General features: G+C 45.8%; 1 protein-coding gene across 1 annotated transcript in view; it reads left to right on the top strand.

Annotated features, from left to right (window-relative positions):
- The first annotated feature begins 226 nt into the window (after positions 1–226).
- RIMS4 (regulating synaptic membrane exocytosis 4) overlaps positions 227–18,654 on the top strand; it is a 57,147-nt gene continuing 38,719 nt past the window's right edge. Inside the window, exon 1 of the mRNA XM_062642363.1 lies at positions 227–550. Within this exon, the coding sequence (XP_062498347.1) occupies positions 454–550 (97 nt within the window). The 5' untranslated portion in view covers positions 227–453. The remainder of the gene's footprint in view (positions 551–18,654) is intronic.

The following is an 18,654-nucleotide window of genomic DNA, read 5'->3' as shown; positions in this document are numbered from 1 at the left end:
TCTTTTGGGAGAAACCTCCTAAAAGTCTCAAGAGTATTCCCGGGGGCACACAGGACCAAGGGGGTTTGTGTGAGGCGCCGCCGGGCCCGTACAGCCCGGCGGGAAGCTCCGACCGACCCCAAGAACCTCGAGGAAGATGGCCGCGGGGCTGAGGAGCCCCTGCCCGTCTCTCCCTTGCGGGCGGTGATTGGCGGCGGCGCTGGCGGGGGCGGGGCGGCGGGGCGGGGCGGCGCCCAGAGCGCCGGGCGGCAGCAGGTGGCTCCTCTCCTTTCCCCGCCGCGCCGCTCCGCGCTCTCGCCTCGCCTCGTCTCGCCCTGCCGCCTCACCGCGGCCACCGCCGCAGCCAAGACGCCGCGGGCCGTGCTCCGAGTGAAGAATGGGGCGGCGAAGCTGGCCAAGCCGCCGCCGGCGGCCGGCGAGACCCCCGGCGGCGCCCCCGGACCCGGGCTCTTCATGGAGCGGTCGCAGAGCCGCCTCAGCCTGTCCGCCTCCTTCGAGGCCCTGGCCATCTACTTCCCCTGCATGAACAGCTTCGACGAGGAGGACGCGGGTACGGGGGTTGAAGCGGGCCTTGGTCGCGAGTGGGGCTGGGGGGCGAGTGGCGGTGGGAGGGGTGTGTGGGGCGGGGAGGGCGCCCATGGCAGCTGTGGGGCAGGGGTGCCGGTGGGGCCGGTGTCCAGCACACGCGTGTCCAGCCCTCGGACGCTGTGGGAGCGGTGCGGCCATGGGGTGGGCAGGAGCGGGGGGTTTGTGCCGTGTGTCGGTACTGCCCTGACCCTGCCGAAGGGTACCAGGTTTCCAGTCCATGGGAAGCGTGAGCTTGTGGTGATGAGAAGGGGGAATTTATTCATGATGATGAAATGTACTCCCTCTTCTCGTCAATAGGGAAACCGGGGCGTTTGCAGTGGAGTGGCTTACGCTCCTGGTCTGCCTCTTGTGCCAGGCTGTGTAGAGCGGTGAAGGGCAATGCTTGGGGGAAGGCATCCCTTCTGCTGGACAGTGTGTTCAATCTGTGCTGATTTATACACAGTGAGCTAATTGTTTTGAGGGGTCGTTGGCACCATGTACCATGCTGTAAACGGGATTCTGTTTAAATGAGGGTGAAGTAGATCACAAAACACGTACAGAAGCCTGTCGGAATGGATGCAGCGATTTCTGCCCTCTTCACAAAGACGTTTCTGGTCTCAGAGTGTTGGCAGTGGTCATAAAACGAGATTAAGCTTTAAAAAGAGGGACATTGGTGAGGAAAAGTAGGTAAGAAAGAGGGTTGAACAGGAAAGGAAGGGCACTGGTGCTGGAGAAGGTGCTGGGAGTGGAGGGCAGTGCAGCAGCTGTGAGAGTAGGGAGGACATCCGAGAGAGTGGATGGAGAGTGGCAGAGAAACGCTGTCCATTCTGTCTCACTTATAAACGAGGGATGTTTTTTACAGTACACACAGTACCAGAGACTGAACCTGTAAGCGAATCTTCTGAGCAGCATATAATGAAAGTTGGTAACTAAGGCGTATTTTAACACTGACTGTCATGGTTGCATCCCTCAAAATGCCGGCATGCTTCTTTGTCTAAGGGGCTCATCCCAAGATGTGCAGATGCCAGGAGGGATAGATGGGCAAATCAGCCCGCTGATTGCTACACCTGTAACATTATTGTTTCCAGAGGAATTGACGTAAGAATAAATTCATCATCTGTGTGATTAACCTAGGATTGTCATCAGCATCATGCAGGGGTGTCAAGCAGAAAATTGTCTCCTCCAACAGATGTATTTATTTAAATCTTGTTCTTGAAATTTTGCTGATGATTTATTTGCTTCATCTTTGGTTCCATTGCTGGGGAGTGCTAAGACAATAATGGGAGCTTTGGGAAGTCTCGGCGCTGTTGCTTCAGCAATGATTGATAGCGAGACATGCTGGAGTATGAGGACTCTGCACAGCAGCGTTTCATTCCCCAGTGTCTGGCCCTTCTTGCTCTGAGCAGGATGATGGCTTAAGTGAATGCTCCTGCTTCAGCCCTTCCAGTGCAAATTCATTTTTCTATTTATTCATGCTTATTGAATGCTCACGCATGAATGTTAATAGGCTGCTCTTCATACAATACGACTACTTGTTTCTGAATTAAGTAAATCTACAATTAAGACCTCATTCTCCAGCAGCTTATTAATGGATTTTGCCTGCTTGAGTTAGTCTCGTTAGTAAAGCTGCTTGGGGTAATGTTCAGTGCAGCGGGGACATTGCAGCACTGCTCCTGCATTCTGTGCCTATGAGTGTGTATTCAGACACGTATGAGCAATCAGCAAGGAAGAACGTGTGCTGCTTTGAATGTTTGTGCATTAAAACTACAACCGTATAATTTTCTCAAGAAAATAAATGCCATGAAAGAGAAATGGTAGAAGAAATGCTGAAGTTGTGCCAGACAAGGTTCTGTATTATTCATTCTCATGCATGCTCCTGAAATTGAGAGATTCTGACCAGTTTGGGTTGCAGTGTGATTTCTGTCAAAAAATAGATTTTGATGGCTCATTCAGGGAGATGAATACTGCACTTGGCAAGATGTTCTCCATAGGAGATGGCAAGAAAAAAGAAAAAAATTGATCCCATGAGCACTGACAAAGTAAACAATCTTATTTCCAACAGACACATCATCCATTTTGTCTGAAGCTGAGAACCACATCTTTAAGAGGATAGTCATCCTACAGAAAAGGAGAGTAGTTGATAAATGGCCAAGCTTAAAAGAAACTTGATGTTTTCCTCTGAAAAGGGAAACGAGCCTAATGAGAGCTCAAATCTACAAACAGAAGAAATTCTTGAGGTGTACATTTAAGTTACTACGTTAGGGTCATATTAAAGGAGCATAAAAGGAATTTTGAAGGAGTGCTTATGCTGAAAGCCACGGTGATGTGGAAACAGCTAGCCATATCTGGCCAATGGTAAGGGTACCTCTGGGTTCCAACATTTCCCATGTTTGGTCTTGGAAAATAGCTCTGCTTTTGAGAAAAATGCGTTTACTTATAGAATATTTCCTTTTCTGCCATGTTCCTTTTGTTCTTCTTTGCTGTCTGCCTTCTGGACATTAGGTGAGAGGACTTCTCATCTTCCACAGCTCTTCTGCCTGCTGCCCCACCAGTGTGTCTGGACTGAGTTCTAGATGATGAAGTGGATGCAGATGATATCCTGGTTGTATTTTGGTGTGCAGAGCAGGCAGCCAGTGTAGGCAGGAGAGCAATAGAACCTGGAGCAAGAAATGGGGTTGCTTCTGAATGCTTCCAGAGTGTGAGGTTGATTGAGTTTCAGATGTGTCCTGTGGCAGATAAGGCCACGTGCAAGCCTCTCCAAAGAGGTGGATGTGGACTCCTACATTGTAATACTGTTTTCATTCCTCTGCTGCATGTACAGAGAGGATACTCTGAGCAAACACTGAGCTCTGTTCACCAGTAAGGTGCAGTGGGGCTTTAAAATAACAGAAATTACTGTCTGCAGTCAATAGTGTAAGGACTCTGGGTTAATAACTCTCTTGATCTCTGTGTGGTAATGTTGCTCTCCTTCCTGCTGGCTGAGTGCTACTATCTTCGCTCCATTGAGGTCCCCAGTAATGTCAGTGAAGTTAAGGAGTTTTAAACTGTGGCTATCATCATCATCATAATTGTTGGTTTAACTTACGCAAATTATCTGTCCTGAGCTCTGATAATTTTTCAGTTATGGAGTAGTAGACTGCAAAGAGGTAAAAGTCCATCAGGCACTCTTTGTGGGCATGTAGAAATGTGAGCCTTAAATCAGTGCCCATTTCTAACAGTGTGAACACAAATCTTAGCTGTCATGAGGATCTGCCATACACTTAGTCTTGGCTGGAATCAGCTGTTCAGTACACTGGTATTCATCTGGCAATGCTGCAAAGGACCAAACTGCCAAGGACCAAGTTGCCAAGTGGCAAATTTGTATGGGTTAATAATAGGGTGTTGAGGATCCGTGATGGCTGTGGGGACCTGCCTTGTAGGTGGCGCTGGAGTCCTGGGTGCAGTTTGCAGCTGTGAGGCTGTGGAATGGGGTGTATCAAATCCACCTCTGACAGCAGCCATAGAGCAGACCTGCCCACTCCAGGATGAGGGCATCCGTAAGTTTAAATATATAAAGGGGGAGTGTCACGAGGATGGAGCCAGGCTCTACTCAGTGGCAAACAATGATAGGACAAGGGGTAATGGGTGCAAACTGGAACACAAGAGGTTCCACTTAAACTTGAGAAGGAACTTCTTCTCAGTGAGGGTGACGGAACACTGGAACAGGCTGCCCAGGGAGGTTGTGGAGTCTCCTTCCCTGGAGACATTCAAAGCCCGCCTGGACACATTCCTGTGTAACATTATCTAGGTGTTCCTGCTCTGGCAGGGGGATTGGACTAGATGATCTTTTGAGGTCCCTTCCAATCTCCAGCATACTGTGATACTGTGTGAAATGGGGATGTGTTTGCTGTCATGGAGGAAAACCAGCTTGTTCAGTGGGAAGAGCATGAGGTTTGGAAAGCTGGCTAAAGCAGGACAGAAAGTGAGGTTTTGGTAGAGAGCAACAGCAACTGACTTGGAGCTGCACATGCAAAACCCAGCAAGCTTTGGGCAGGAGAGGGAAGGTGGTTTTAGTCACAAGGACAGTAGGTGTAATGGTGGTGGACCTGCCAGGAGTCAGGAAGCCAGAAGAGCTCTGAACTTCCAGATGAGGACCCTGTGTACTTCAGAGCACAGAGACTGTACCTAAAGAAACACAGGCAGGGAAATGTGAAATATTGCTGAGAGGATGGGATTTCCTTAAGCTCCTGCGTCTAAGCTGCAGGATCCAGGGGTACTTCTCAGGCCTGGGTGTGTGCTCCAGCTGTACTTTGGCTTAAGTGGGTGAGATGCAGTAAGACACCAGTTCCTTTCTGTTTCACCCTACACCCTGGTTTTCTAAGGAAGGACACCCAATTGCAATGGCAGAAGGCACCTGAGGTATGCCCGGACAGGGGTACAGGTTTGGGTGATTGGGAGACTATAGCCATTGGTCATGTTGCAAAAGCAGATACAGTCCAAATACAACTTGAGCATCTGCACAAGAGGAAACACATATTTCTTACGGGGATCTTATACCCATGGAAGTGGGGATAGCAGGGATGCTTTGATCAGGAAGCGGGAGAAGGTACAGAATAGCTGTGAGGTACGTGCATGAGTTCTGTGGGTCAGGACCCCAGCACAGGGACCTTGGCTTGGTGAGCTTGGCTCACCTCTGCCCTGGCTGCAAGACAGTTGAATCAAATTGTGTCTCAGCCAGCTGGAACCAAGTGTCTGGCAGAGAGAAAATGGTTTCCAAAGTCAAAATGTCTCCTAGATACTGATGGTAAGCCTTCCTCGTGTCAGCTGCTCCTTCAGAAGAGAGTTGAGTTTGAGATAAAATTCAGCCTAAGCTGCTACTTTCACACACTATAAAGTACTGGCAGGTTCACTGTGCTACAGGCAGTTGCTCTGAAGAGAAGCTATGTGAAATACTAATTTAATGGGTTGAAAAAAACATGTATAACATCGGGGTGGAAGAACGTGCTGTGGACATGTTGTTTAGTTTAGAATACTCTTTTGTCTGGATTTTATCTATTGAATTTATCTATAATTGTAAGCATTGAACTTTTCTGTAATTTTAAACATTAGAGCATCACAAAGTTGTTAAATAGAGAGAGCCCCTGCGTGTGTTTCATGTTGCCAGCGATGTTTTTCAGCTGCAGCGCTGTACTGGATTGGGGTACATATGATTTTAAAGAAAATCATGATTCAAGTGTTTTAACTAGTCAATTTGTGTATTTTTTTAATGTATATGTATGAAACATGTTAAGTCCTTTGGTGTCTAGTCTGGTTTTGCTTCATCCAAAGTTACCTTAAGTTTTGTATGCCTCTAACCAGTTTTGTTAGTTTTTTGTTAGGTCGGTAACCATGTTCACATGGCAGACATACAGGGGACAAGGGAAAGTATTTGCACATCTGGATTGTTGACTTCTTTTCATTAATCTTTTACAAATTAAATGATAGCTCATCCCTGAAGCCCTGTAAAGACACAGACTCTGAGGCTCATCTGGCAAGGTGTTACCCCAGGAATGCTGCAGGACAAATCTGAATCAGTTTTGGGATAAACAAGTACGTAGAGAGTTTTTCTGTGGCCTGATCCCTGCTGCATACCTCACCAGCTCTCTTGGCTGGGCAGGAGGCAGAAGAAGCCATGGCTTTTCCCTTTTCTTGCACAGTTAGCAGTGTATCTTTGTCTGTAGGTTATCCTAGTGATTGCAGGCAATGCATCTCTCCCTGCTGGGCATCTTCTGGCTCTAGGTGAGCAGATGCTTCTTTCATAAATGGATTAAAATTAAATAAAAAATGAGAACAGTTTTAGAAGGGCTGCTGTCAAATCAGTCTCTCATCAGAGGGAAGTGTATGAAATGGATCAGCACCCTAGAAGAAGATGCTACAGATAATACCTGCAGAGGTTGGTGATCTCACACCTGCTCATCAGTTAATCCAGACCATAAATGCAACAACTGACTTTTACTCAGCAGATACACCTAGTTGGGTGAGAGCTGAACAAGCTGTGCTGCTCCTTGCATCCCCTGTGCACCAAAGGCAGCTTTCTGCTTTTTGGAGCTGTTGCCTGCATATGTGATTAGTAGATGCAATTACGGAGGATGGGTTTTGTCTTCTCCTGTGGCTGTGTGAGACTGGAGCAGAGCAGGAGCCCTGTGAATGAGTCAGCACTAGGAATGAGTGATTTGAAGCCTCATCCTCATTTGTGTTGCTCTTGGTGTTGTGGCCGCACGTGAGAGCCGTAGTCCTTGGCCAGGATCATGCTGTGCCTGTGAAATGCAAAGCAAAATGTCAGTCTCTGTCCCAGAGAGCTTCCAGTCTGTGGCACAACCCAGCAGATGGGTACAGTGAGACAGATGGGAGAGCACAGGGGAGGGTGACGTGGTAGCGGTCAGTGCACAGCGTGGCAGGCAGTTGTCCTAGGGCACAAGCTGCTGCTTGCTCCTGTCTCCCATGGGGCACCCTGGCAGACTCATCCAGCACGTTCCAACCTGGAGCATCCACCTGTGCCTTGCACTGGTGCCGGATGAGATTTAGGAATTGTTCTAAATGATGATGTGGGAGAAGAGAGGTAGCAGCTCATCCTGGAATCTCAAACATTGTAGGCATTTCCTTGGTGGTCATCTGGGTGTGGATTGACAGGGGAGAGGGAACATTGATGAGGTCATGGGCTTCACTGCACTGTCGCCTTAGCACTGCTTATTGCAGCACACACATGCAGATACTGGAAAGCTCAGTGCTGTCTCCTTCCCTCGAAGGTGGCTGTGCCTGACCTGAGGTGCGTTACAGATGCTTGGAGGAAGATGTTATATTCAAACCGTGTGTGCAGGGGTTGTAGAGGGCTGGTTGTACGTGACCCCTGCCAGCCACAGGGGAAGGATATCTCTTTTCTCTTATTTCGCTGTCAATTGACTTCCAAATAGAAGAGTCTGTCCCTGGGAAGCTTTCTGTCTAGGAGAAGCTGTTTCCTTTACTGCTTCTATTTCATGTGCATTTAATTCTAATGCAACATTTATTAATTCAAAAGCACTCTGTTCTCCAGGCTAAAAAAAAAAATTATCTTTACTCTGTCAGATTCCTACATCAGGGCAAGTTGTGAAATGCTGTAACTACTTTGCTTCCAACATTTCTGTTTGACAGAATGTATGTATCTGCTTTATGTAGGAAAGAATTAAGTTTGATTGGAGTAGTTGTTTTGAGGAATAATTTATCTGTGCAGTTATTTTCTGAAGCACTATCTGCTCATATTTGAGTGCCTTTGGTTACATTAGAAATGTGAACATTTTAAGTTAGGAAAGGGCCTGCAAGTTGCTGATGCACTTTAGTGGGGCAGTGGGACCTGGCTCACACAGGCCTCTCAGCCCTCCCATCTTTTCCTCTTCCCCACAGACATCTGGTGTGTAGCACCGTTAGCATATTTGAATAAGGATTTCTGGTCTCCTACAGAGCTGCTCAATGCAGTTTGAATATTAGTCTATCCAAATGATGTTCCTTTGAGATTTGGTTTTATTTTTGGGAAAGGGTGTGAAAACCATGCCATGCTGAATGGGAACATGTGTCACGATAGGGATCCTGCAGCACAAATGATGCCTCAGTAGATGCCATTGCTTAAATCATTTGCTGATGACATACACAAATTAGGCACGCTCTGCTTTTGCTGTCAAACTGTGCTTGCCTTGGGATCTGCATTTAACTTATATTTTTGGCATTGCTTTTGCAAACAGCACACGTGTACAGACTGGGAAGCCCTGGTACAGCCAAGCTTCATGTGGGAATACAGCAAAGCTCAGCAGCCCTATCTTTTAACCCAATCCAGCCACAGTTAAATCACTGTGGCAGATAGTGTTTCAGCTTTGTGCCATTAGAGTGTTGTATCACCTTTGTCCAATACACAAAGAACTCGTACAGCCTTGCAGGAGCCAGTTTAAATGTCTGAGTGCTTGATTTGCAGAGTACAGAGTATACAGAGGTAAATGTCACATTCTTCTCGAAACTGTTTTATGATTAAGAGGAACTTGTGCTAATATTTGTATGTTGTTATTCTTACAAATGTAGAGGCAGAAGGGGGTCCTGAGGAGCCGTGTAGCTGCTTCCCAAATAACAACCTATTCCTAATGAGAAGGACATTTTAACCTAAAATTTAGCTTAAATCTCAATGGAACTTAAGCTGCTTTCTGTTGTCATGCTCCCAGCCACATGGGAAGCAATTGATTGCTGCTGTCTTCTGAGAAGCTCCTCACATCACAAACTGTTCTTCCCTGTGCTGATAATCCCAAACCAGGAAATTACCATAATCACAGCCATTGCTGCCTGGCAACCCTCTTCGTCCTCTTGCTTTTTGGACCAAAGAAGCCTGATTGAATTTTATAGGTCAGTTTTCAAGTATCATATTGGCCTTGTTGCTGCACTCAGGATCTTGCAGGAGGAGAAGTGGCTGCTGTCTGGCTCCTAGCAGGGAGAAGCAACTTCTCTCCCACACTTTGTGTGTAATATTCCTATAAATACACACAGTGCTTTGCAAGAGTGTCCCCACTCCTGACTCGCATTCAGGTATAATCCAGATCATTTCCTGCAGGACTGCTGCCTGGCTACTTATTCTCTTTCTGGAATTTGTGCATTTTTCAGCATTATGAAGTTACTGCTATTTTAGGAAATCATAGAATGGTTTGGGTTGGAAGGCACCATAAAGATCATCTAGTTCCAGTCGTTGCACTTAGCCCCATCTACCTTGGTCTTGAACACTTCTAGGGATGGGGCAGCCACAGCTTCTCTGGGCAGCGTGTGCCAGGGCCTCACCACTCTTGCAGGGAAGAACTTCTCCCTCGTATCTAATCTCAGTCTCCCCTCTGGCAGGTTAAAGCCATTCCCTCTTGTCCTACAGGCCCTTGTGCAAAGCCCCTCTCCAGCTTTCTTGTATCCCCTTTAGGCACTGGGAGCTGCTCTAAGGTCTCCCCTTAAGGAGCCTTTTCTTCTTCAGACTGAACCAGCCCAGCTCTCTCAGTCTGGCTCCAGAGCAAAGCTGCTCCAGCCGTTGCAGCATCTCTGTGGCCTCCTCTGGACTCGCTCCAATGGCTCCATGTCCCTCTTGTGCTGTTGCCCCAGAGGCAGATGCAGGACTGCAGGGAGAGGTCTCCCGAGAGCACAGTAGAGGGTGATAATCCTATCCCTCAACCTGCTGCTCACGTTCCTTTTGATGCAGCCCAGGACACGGTTGGCTGCAAGCGCACATGGCCAGGTCATGGGGAGCTTCTCATTGAGCAACAGACCCAAGTCCTTCTCCTCATGGCTGCTCTCAACTCAGTCTATGCTCAGCCTGTATTTATGCTTGGGGTTGCCCCCACCCAGGTGCAGGACCTCGTACTTGGCCTTGTGGATCTTCATGAAGATCACCCAGGCCCGCCGCTCGAGCCTGTCAAGGTCCTTCTGGTTATCAAGTCCATGGTTGACAGCTCCCTCCAGAGTGTCCGCCAACACACAGCTTGCTGATGTTGGCAGACTTGCTGAGGGTGCGCTTAATCCCACCATCCGTGCTGCCAACAGAGATACTGAACAGCACTGGTCCCAGTGCTGATCCCTGAGGAACACCACTCATCACTGGTCTCCACATGTGCTTTTATTGAATTTCCTTGTGTTGATTTGGCAGGATGGGATTTTATCCCATCCAGATCAGTCTGAATTCTGTATTGTTGTTTAGCAAGACCTATGCTGCTGGGATGTTTCTGGGACTGGGAGATGGGGTGAATGTCTGTAATAAGGTCCTTTGTCTTCCAGGCTCCAGGAATACTGCACCATTTTGTGGGTGATTTTGGCAGCTGGAGATCTTTTGTAACTGAGGATCCATGGGTGTGAAGTACAGCACCCTTAAAAACCTTTGCTTTCAGTGCAGCTGGAGTGGCATGTTTTTTTTCAAGCACCTTCTCATTGCTTCATTTTGCAGTGCTCAGCTCAAGGGACTGTTGAGGTATCGTTCACAGTTAGTACCTAGAATAAAGGTAATTGTGGTTAATGGTACTTCACGCTGGTGGCAGATCTGGTTTAAGAGGTTATGTTCTCCCTCCACAAGGGATGTGCGATTGTGTCCTGGAGCTGACCATCCTCTTATCTGAAACAACTCTGCTGTTGGTGGAGCTGGATTTGCAGAATGACCCACCTTGGCAGGGATATGCTGACAGTGCATGGACCCAACATGCCCCTCACTTGACTCCATGGGCAGTTTAGCACTTCGCAGCATCCTGGAAGGATTGGGTGGGTTTTCTTTTTCTTCTATTTTTACTATTCACCTTTTTTCCCTCTTGTACTTGGTTCATGACATCCCAGCACTAGTGAAAAGTTAGCAAAATCTGTTTAAAGATTTTAAGGCTGCTGCTTTATATATCCATATTTGAGTTTTAATGAGATTGTCAGGAGAATAAACGAGAGCTTTTCCTCTTTCTAGTGCCTATTAGACTTCCAGCTGTTGTAGTGGATTGATTTCTGGATGGCAGTGGCATAAATCAGCCCCAGTTCCCCCCAGACCAGAAGGAATTGCTGTCACAACCCAGTGTTATGTTTCAATTGTGATTTTGGTTCATTTGGCACAGACCTGCACATTTTTGTTCTGGTTGATTCCTCTGTATCTGCTCTTGTGACTCACGTAGTCCACAGTTGCATTCCCTCCAGATTTGGGATTTTTGTTCAGGAAAGGGTTAGCTAGTATTACCTGATAGACTTGAGATAAAAACAAGCTTTCTGGAATGAGCAGCATAGTTTTGTCAAGAGTCTGTGCATGTTTTAAATATTAAATAGTGAAGTTGAGCATTTTCAAAAATGTCTGAGGTTTGGTCTCTAGTAAGACAAGGGAGAATGGCTTTAAGCTGGAAAAGGGTAAATTTAGATTAGATCTAAGGAAGAAGCTCTTCCCTGTGAGGGTGCTGAGGCGCTGGCACAGGGTGCCCAGAGAAGCTGTGGCTGCCCCATCCATGGCAGTGTTCAAGGCCAGGTTGGATGGGGCTTGGAGCAAGCTGCTCTAGTGGAAGATGTACCTGCCCGTGGCAGGTACTGGGACTGGATGAGACTTAAGGTGCCTTCTACCCCAGACAGTCCTTTGATTCTATAGTATTTGTTTAAAGTGAATGGGATTTAGGGTTATTCCTGACTTCAGCTGTTCAGAAAATCACCCCACAGCACTGCAGGCGTGGGGCTGAGACTTTGCTGCTCTGGTCATGCAAAGCAGCTTGAGCAGAGGAGAAGACTCTCCCTTGGATTCTGCAATTCAAGTAAGTTGATAAGGAACACTGAAAAAGCTGGTCTAGAAAGCAGGGCAAGCAGTGCCGAAAGCAGGCATGTGGGCCAATGCTCAGCCTGGCAGACAGTGCACATTAAACCCGGGTGATTTATGGAACTGTTTCTGTTAAAAGCTTCCTCGTGCACTTTAGAAAGAGGAGATGCCAGATTGGTCAAGATCCAATACCCCGACAGTTGGAATTGACTTCTGGCTGCAGTAATAACCGTGGTGAAACTCTACCAGGCTTTGCAGGCTGCCACATCATTGCTGCTTCTCGGAAAACAGACAGTGTCAAAATGTTACGTGGTATGAGGACATTTCCATGGTAACGTTAGCGTCCCATGGCACTCGTTCTTGCACAGTGGTGTCACTGCATGCTGTCAACGTTGTACTTTCTTCCTCCATCTGGGGCCTTTAGGAATGCTGTGGTACTGATCATATGGGTTTCTTGAGTGACTGGTCTTAGATACGGGGCTGAGGGTGGAAGAGGTGCTGTCTCTGGGCTTTTGTGTGTGTGTGTGTGTTAAAAAAGGCAAGTATTCCTTCTTGTAGATAGCAACTCACATAATTCAGCTTAAAAGCACCTGGTTTTGCTTTCTGCTGCACTAAGCAGCAGCTTTCCCTCTGTTATCAGACAGCTCACTGCAATAACTGCTCTGTATCTGGCATTGAGGCATGTGTGCTGCTATCACACAGGTCTTTGTCAGAGTGCTCTGAGATCACTCAGTTCATGAGGATGCTCCAGTCTTGTTTCAGGTCTGATCCTTTCAGCCTGGAGAAAGCTCATTGCTGATGTCTGTCTGCAGCCCGATAGTTCTCTGCTCCCTCCTCCCCTTCCTTTGCAGGAGGTGACTGCTGCTCCAGGCACTGCTGCCCATGGGACTGGTTTTGGACAGCAGCCTGAGGTCTTTGGGTGGAGTTTCATCTCTGTGGCTGCCTCCTGATTTTATCATGTCTCGATCAATAGTTTTCGCCTGCCTATAAATATTTCAGTTCCTGCAGCAACCTCTGCAGTAACAATGTCCCACTAAGATTTTCAGTATTCCCCTTATGTTTTTCTTCCCTTTTCTTCCTGTTTGTCTGTATTTCCACAGGTCATGTATTCCAAAATTAGCATCATGGTGTTTTTTTTCACTGTGCCAGCAGCATATGTTTATTGGATATTTTCCTTTGTCGTAGAGAAAGCTGTTCTCAATATCTAATTGACAAGCTGAAGCTTTGGCAAGCAATAATAAAGGTAATGAAGTTTTCTCTATGGCAGCCCAAGGACCTTCCACCTTTTCCACTTGGTGCTTTGTAAGAACAGTTGAGAGATCTTGGTTTAGTTATTGTGCATGTGTAGGTTCTGAAAATTGCATGAGTAAGGAGACAGTCAGTTTGATGATTTGCCTCCCCAATATGCATAAGCTCTGGTTGTGCAGTCTAAGTCTGTGGGTGCACAGCAAGTCTCTTTCTCACGCAACAGTGCTGCAGTGTAAGGGGATCACTTATGATAAAACAAAGGGCTTGTGATTTTAACGTCTGGTCTAAAGTATTTCACTTGAAGGGACTGAAAAGATAAATGTGTGGCTTGAGAAAGTGCAGGTTGAGGCTAGGGGAAGGAGCAGAACTTGACTGACAATTGTATCTGTTCCTCAGGACCCACTTCTGGACTGTTTCACAACAGTAATTCTCAGCTCTCCCGTTTGAGTCATGCCACAGTCCCAAGTTATCTTTCTATAAACTTGTTTTTCATCTGTTTCTACTAAACTCCCAGCTTCTGGCTAGTAACAGGAATAGGTCTGTTCTGTGACCTGTCTCCTCTTGTCTCTGCAGAAACACTCTTACTGCTCCTGGACAGGAGGTGGCTGCTATGGCCCAAACTCAGTTTTTCCCAAGACCCAACCCAAGCCAAGTGTCTCTAAACCTGGCATCGTGTCGGCCCTATTTCAATATTTTTCTATTTCTGTCTCAGTGCTGCCTGGCTTACCTACTAGAGAGCAATATGAAATATTGCTTGGTTGGTTGAGGCAAAGTTGACTGCTGCTCTAGGAATAATACCAGACAAATTAGCCCCAGTCCATTTTAGTTGGTGAATTTGACTCTGTTTTCACAGTCTGTTCACTGCAGCCATCTGCTGCGGAGAGACAGCAAGTTTGCAGGACACATTGCCTGTGAAAATCAGGAAGTCGTATTTCAGAACATAATTTTTTTAATTTCCTGAAATACAAAAAACTGGTTTGTTTCCTCAGACACCTTTTACCTAAAGCCCTAAGACTGGGTTTCCAAAGATCACCTGTACAGGGTGCATGAAAGCGTTTGGAGGGGGAGGTGAATCTGAAGTGGTGACAACATGATGACCTGAAAATGTTTCACTGATCAAAATGTTCATTAATAATTTCCCAGCTTCTGTCAGTTTTGGTAAGAATGTGCTTTTATGTACGGTTTGACCAGTACAGAAGTGTTCTGCGAGTGTCAGTAAAGCAGATTAAAGCAGCATTTGGTGTCTGACACTCAGTAAATGGTTTGGAAACTGTATTTTGCCTCTAATACCAAACTACTATGTCAGGAAAGAGTCTCAGCCTTTTATTTCAATGGGGGGGGGGACGGACACGGGACGAGGAGGGAAGCTTAACATCTTGATATGGGTGCATCTTACATGGTTTAGACATTGTGAAAGACTCAGTGACCTCCTCTATTAAGCTTTTAGAGGCATCAGACTTGAGAGGAAATTGCAGTCAAAAGTGAATACTTTAAATCTTGCTGATCTAAATGGTCTAATAGTTGATCTGTTTTTCCCTTGATAGCCCTGTGCTTATCTCTTCAGACCTGCAGGTGTTCAGTCCACTAAGGCTGCAGTGCAGAAAGGGGAAAAGAGTTGCAAAACTAGGACAGACTTGGATTATATTTAACAATGTTCTATTTCGACATGACAACCAGCTATCGAACACCTACAAGTTTGCAACTGTGATTCACTCGGAAGCTGACATAACTGATGTCACGGTGTATTAATAGCTACGGAATTGTAACTGCTTTTAGCAATGAGGTTCATTAACAGCCTCTACAAACACACTGACAATCAGTTGAAAACCTGAAAATATTAGGTGTATATAAAAATGGATTATGCCATAAAGGAACCTCCCTGTGCTGCCAAATGTGTTTACAGCAAGCTGTTGCGGGTGTTAGGCATAATGATTCCTCTTCATCACTTTCAGTAGGTCTTTTTTATAGCAAAAGGTGTTTGAGGACTGATCCATACTCTAAATTAATTAGGAGCTGTTGATCTAATGGGGTTACGTGACCTGACTGTATGTGGAAGTTGCTGTGTCCGCGGCATTGTTTTTGGCAAGTGGAAACTGCCCAACCAATTCTTGCATAGTGCCAAGGTTGTTTTGGGAGGTACCTGGTCCTTCACTTGTTTTAGTTGAACATTTTGGCTTTGACTGGAAATGTTTCCTTCTTTCCCTTCTTTCTCTTATGTACATCACAGTGCCTCTTCAGTTACTTTTGCCATGAGTGATTCAGTTGTGCTTAAGTTTTCAGGTGATGTCTGCTGTTTCATTCATGTGTCACCCGTTTCTGGTGCCTGTCATTTGGATGTGTCCGCTTTTGCTGGCCTCATAGGCTCACTTCTGGAGACGGAAGGTCTCCAGAGACTGGCAGGAATGGTTGGTTGGCTCAGGATACAGCAAAATTGTAAATAACAGTCGTTTGGAAATGATACTGTCTGACAAGGGAGCAGAATTCCTTATTTTGAGAAGATGGAAATCCGAGGCATTATCCTTTCTCATTGTTCTTGTTTACAAGGTTAGAAACCTTGTTTTCAAGTACACCACCTAATGGTCATTCACCCTTCCTCCCCTCCCGTTATCAGCAGCTGTCCGGATAATGAAGTGCACTTGAGCATCTTCCACTAACACTGTTTATCTCTTAAATGTCACAATAGCAAATGATTCATTGGGCATATAACAGCAAGTGATCAAACCACCTCTGGCTCAGCATGTCTGTGTTGAAACAGCCTATGACAGTGAAGGAGTGTAATTAGCAAGACACATAGAATGGGATAGAAAAAAGATGTGAAAATAAGCAGAAGGATTTGAAAAGGATTAGGAGACTAAATGACAAACCAGTGGTTAAATGGTGCATGATTAATGACTGTACAAGTAAAAGGTTGACAAAATATTGTGACTCTGTAATGACTGCCCCAAAGTAATAGAAAATGGTTTGTTCAGAAGATTCTAGAGGTGGGTTTATATCAACATATATGCTGACTCTGGGCTTAGACCTGTTTCTTAGACTTGGCTTAGGTCAGGGTGGGCATCCTGAGTGACGTTGAAGGTGAACCTGTGGTTCATCTTCAGTCTTTAATATTAACAATCAGCATGAAAATATCAGGTACCCCAGTGAAATGCTGTGAGTTTATTCCTCTTCTGAACCTCAGTACAGGTGGGAGTGTCAAAACTGTTGAGTCACACAGGCAATTGGTGGCTTTTTGTTATTAAAGGGCATTGTGATATACTGGAGCTGTTTTTCTTAGTGCTACAGAACTGGTTTGTGTATGCAAAAAGAATCTGAGCAAGGTGCATGGAGAAGTAAATAAGAGTTGCTCTCAGTCACATGGAGTTGCTGGATGTTACTCTTTGTCTTAATACTGACTTTATTGTGCCTTTCATATAATGCCTGATACGGGGCTGGATTTCACCTCTGGTTTCTTGCACTGCATCTTAAATTCTCATTTTCAAGGAGGTACTTTCCATGCGTGTAGTAAAGACACTGTTGAGGATTTTGAGCAAACTAAGTTTTCTCTTTCCTGTAGTATCTGTGTCTGCTGTTTTAGGATCAGTATTTGCATTGTTTCTACCATTCTTTGCTTTCAGTCTAGACCTCCATCCATTCTTAGATGTGCTCTGTCGTGTCTTAGAGGAAGCAGAGTTGTACATTAATGTGTTTTGTAGCTCAAGATTTGCCTCAAACCAGTAAAAGCCAATAGAAATTAAGTGCCATCCTAATGTTGAGATGCTTTGACCAAAGATTTGTGGTTGACATAATTTTTCCATTTGGAGCATTGAAGCAGAGCTGTAGGGTAGGGAAATTTTGAATGCAGCTCAGTGCATAGTTTTGGCTACCAGGAAGAACATTTGCTGTTACTACTGCCCTATGGACCCCAGTGAAATTATTCTGTAACATTTGATTTGTTGTATGTGTGCTTCCCAGAGGGTTGGGAGCTACTTCATTGAGAAGATTGCTGCCATTGCTTGCCATGTTTAATGAAGATAAAGGATGGTGTCTCTTCTTTGAGGTTTCCACTGGACTGGCACTCTACAGCATGTCAGTAAGACTGTTCTGAGGGAGATCAAGCTCTGTGTTCAGTAGCTCCCAGCTTACAGAGTTTAGTCTCTGAGCACTAAATTATTGTGAGTTCAGTAATTCATCTCCCTCTAACTGATTTATTGTCATTTGATGTATTAATAAGTCGGCTTGGATTGCTCACCTAATGCTTTAGCAGAGCAAAGTGAAACCAAGGCTTGCACTAAGCACAGATTGCACATGTTGTGTGAGCAATACACCATTTCCCAGCAGCTGGCCCCAGAGAGACAGTGTAGTAGCAGATAAAGTGTGTGAGAACTGGACCTCCTAAACTCTAACCTTGTTTTGTCCATCAGTATCCTTTCCCAGCACTCATTCTCTGTCTCTCTTTTGCCATAGAACAACTTCAGTTCATGCTTTCTTTTTTTAGAAGTAGATTGTGATATTTAATGAGATGCTTGTAGAGCAGTGTACAAAACCTGCCAGGGGTTACTGTGCTTGCTGGTGGTATTTGAGCTGGAGGAAAACTGCCAGAAGGTATTGATTACTTAGTAAAAGCAAACCCTTCAAACTTCTTTGGTCTTTATTCATGACTGTTTTTTATCTCTGCATCTTGCATGGGTTTCAGAGGTTGGGTTTGTTTGCTAAAAGAGCAAAACAAAATGGTGACAGTTCCTGGTACCAATCTGTAGCCTCCTGTGTGGGTGACATCAGAGGAGTTCGTGCAGTGCAGCCTTTCCAGGCTTGAAATCCACCTGGATCCTGGAACCAGAGCATCCAAGTGGCCAGGTAGGGATAGCACACCAAGTATCAAAACCCATAGAATGGTTTGGGTTGGAAGGGACCTTAAAGCTCCAACCCCCTGCCATGGACAGGGACACCTTCCACTGGAGCAGGGTGCTCCAAGCCCCTGTGTCCAACCTGGCCTTGAGCACTGCCAGGGATGGGGCAGCCACAGCTTCTCTGGGCACATGAAAGAATCTCTTTGGGGGGCTTGTGAAACTGTGTCATGTACAGAAGCTTGTATATACTTCCTGAAGTTGACCTTTTTGATTTTATTTTTTTATTTTTTTTAAGTTTGTTGTTTAGTTGGGTACAAGCTGAGCCTTGCAGGGTAGAGTGGATGCTGTTGAGAGAACTGTGGCTGACTGGTGAGAAGAGCTTGCTGCCTCTGTTTTCTGGTTTACCTCACAGTGGTGGTTTACGGCTTCTCTTATACCTCACTGTGGAAGACAAAATGTCACACTTTGAATTCATTAACCAGCTCTGCAAAGGAGAAGAACTATTGAAAGGGAAAGCTGTTTTACACAACAGTAAAATACAGGGGTAAAAGTCGCTTGTCTGTAGCAGAAAATACATGAAAAAGACAAATATTGTATAACATTCAGGAAGCCCAAGTCATGCATGTTTCTAAAGACAAGCCAGGTATATGGCTTACAGGACATTGGAAGAATGTACAAATCATTCATGGATCCAGAGGACTAAAATTTAGTAGTGACTTCAGAATCAGGTGTGGCCTTAAGGTTTCTCAG

The sequence above is a fragment of the Pezoporus occidentalis genome, unplaced genomic scaffold, assembly GCF_034315485.1.
Source record: "Pezoporus occidentalis ecotype Australia unplaced genomic scaffold, CSIRO_AGI_Poc_V1 ctg70, whole genome shotgun sequence".
Taxonomy (NCBI): Eukaryota; Metazoa; Chordata; class Aves; order Psittaciformes; family Psittacidae; genus Pezoporus; species Pezoporus occidentalis.
Note: the sequence above shows the minus strand (reverse complement) of the source record. Positions and strands in the feature narration are given on the sequence as shown.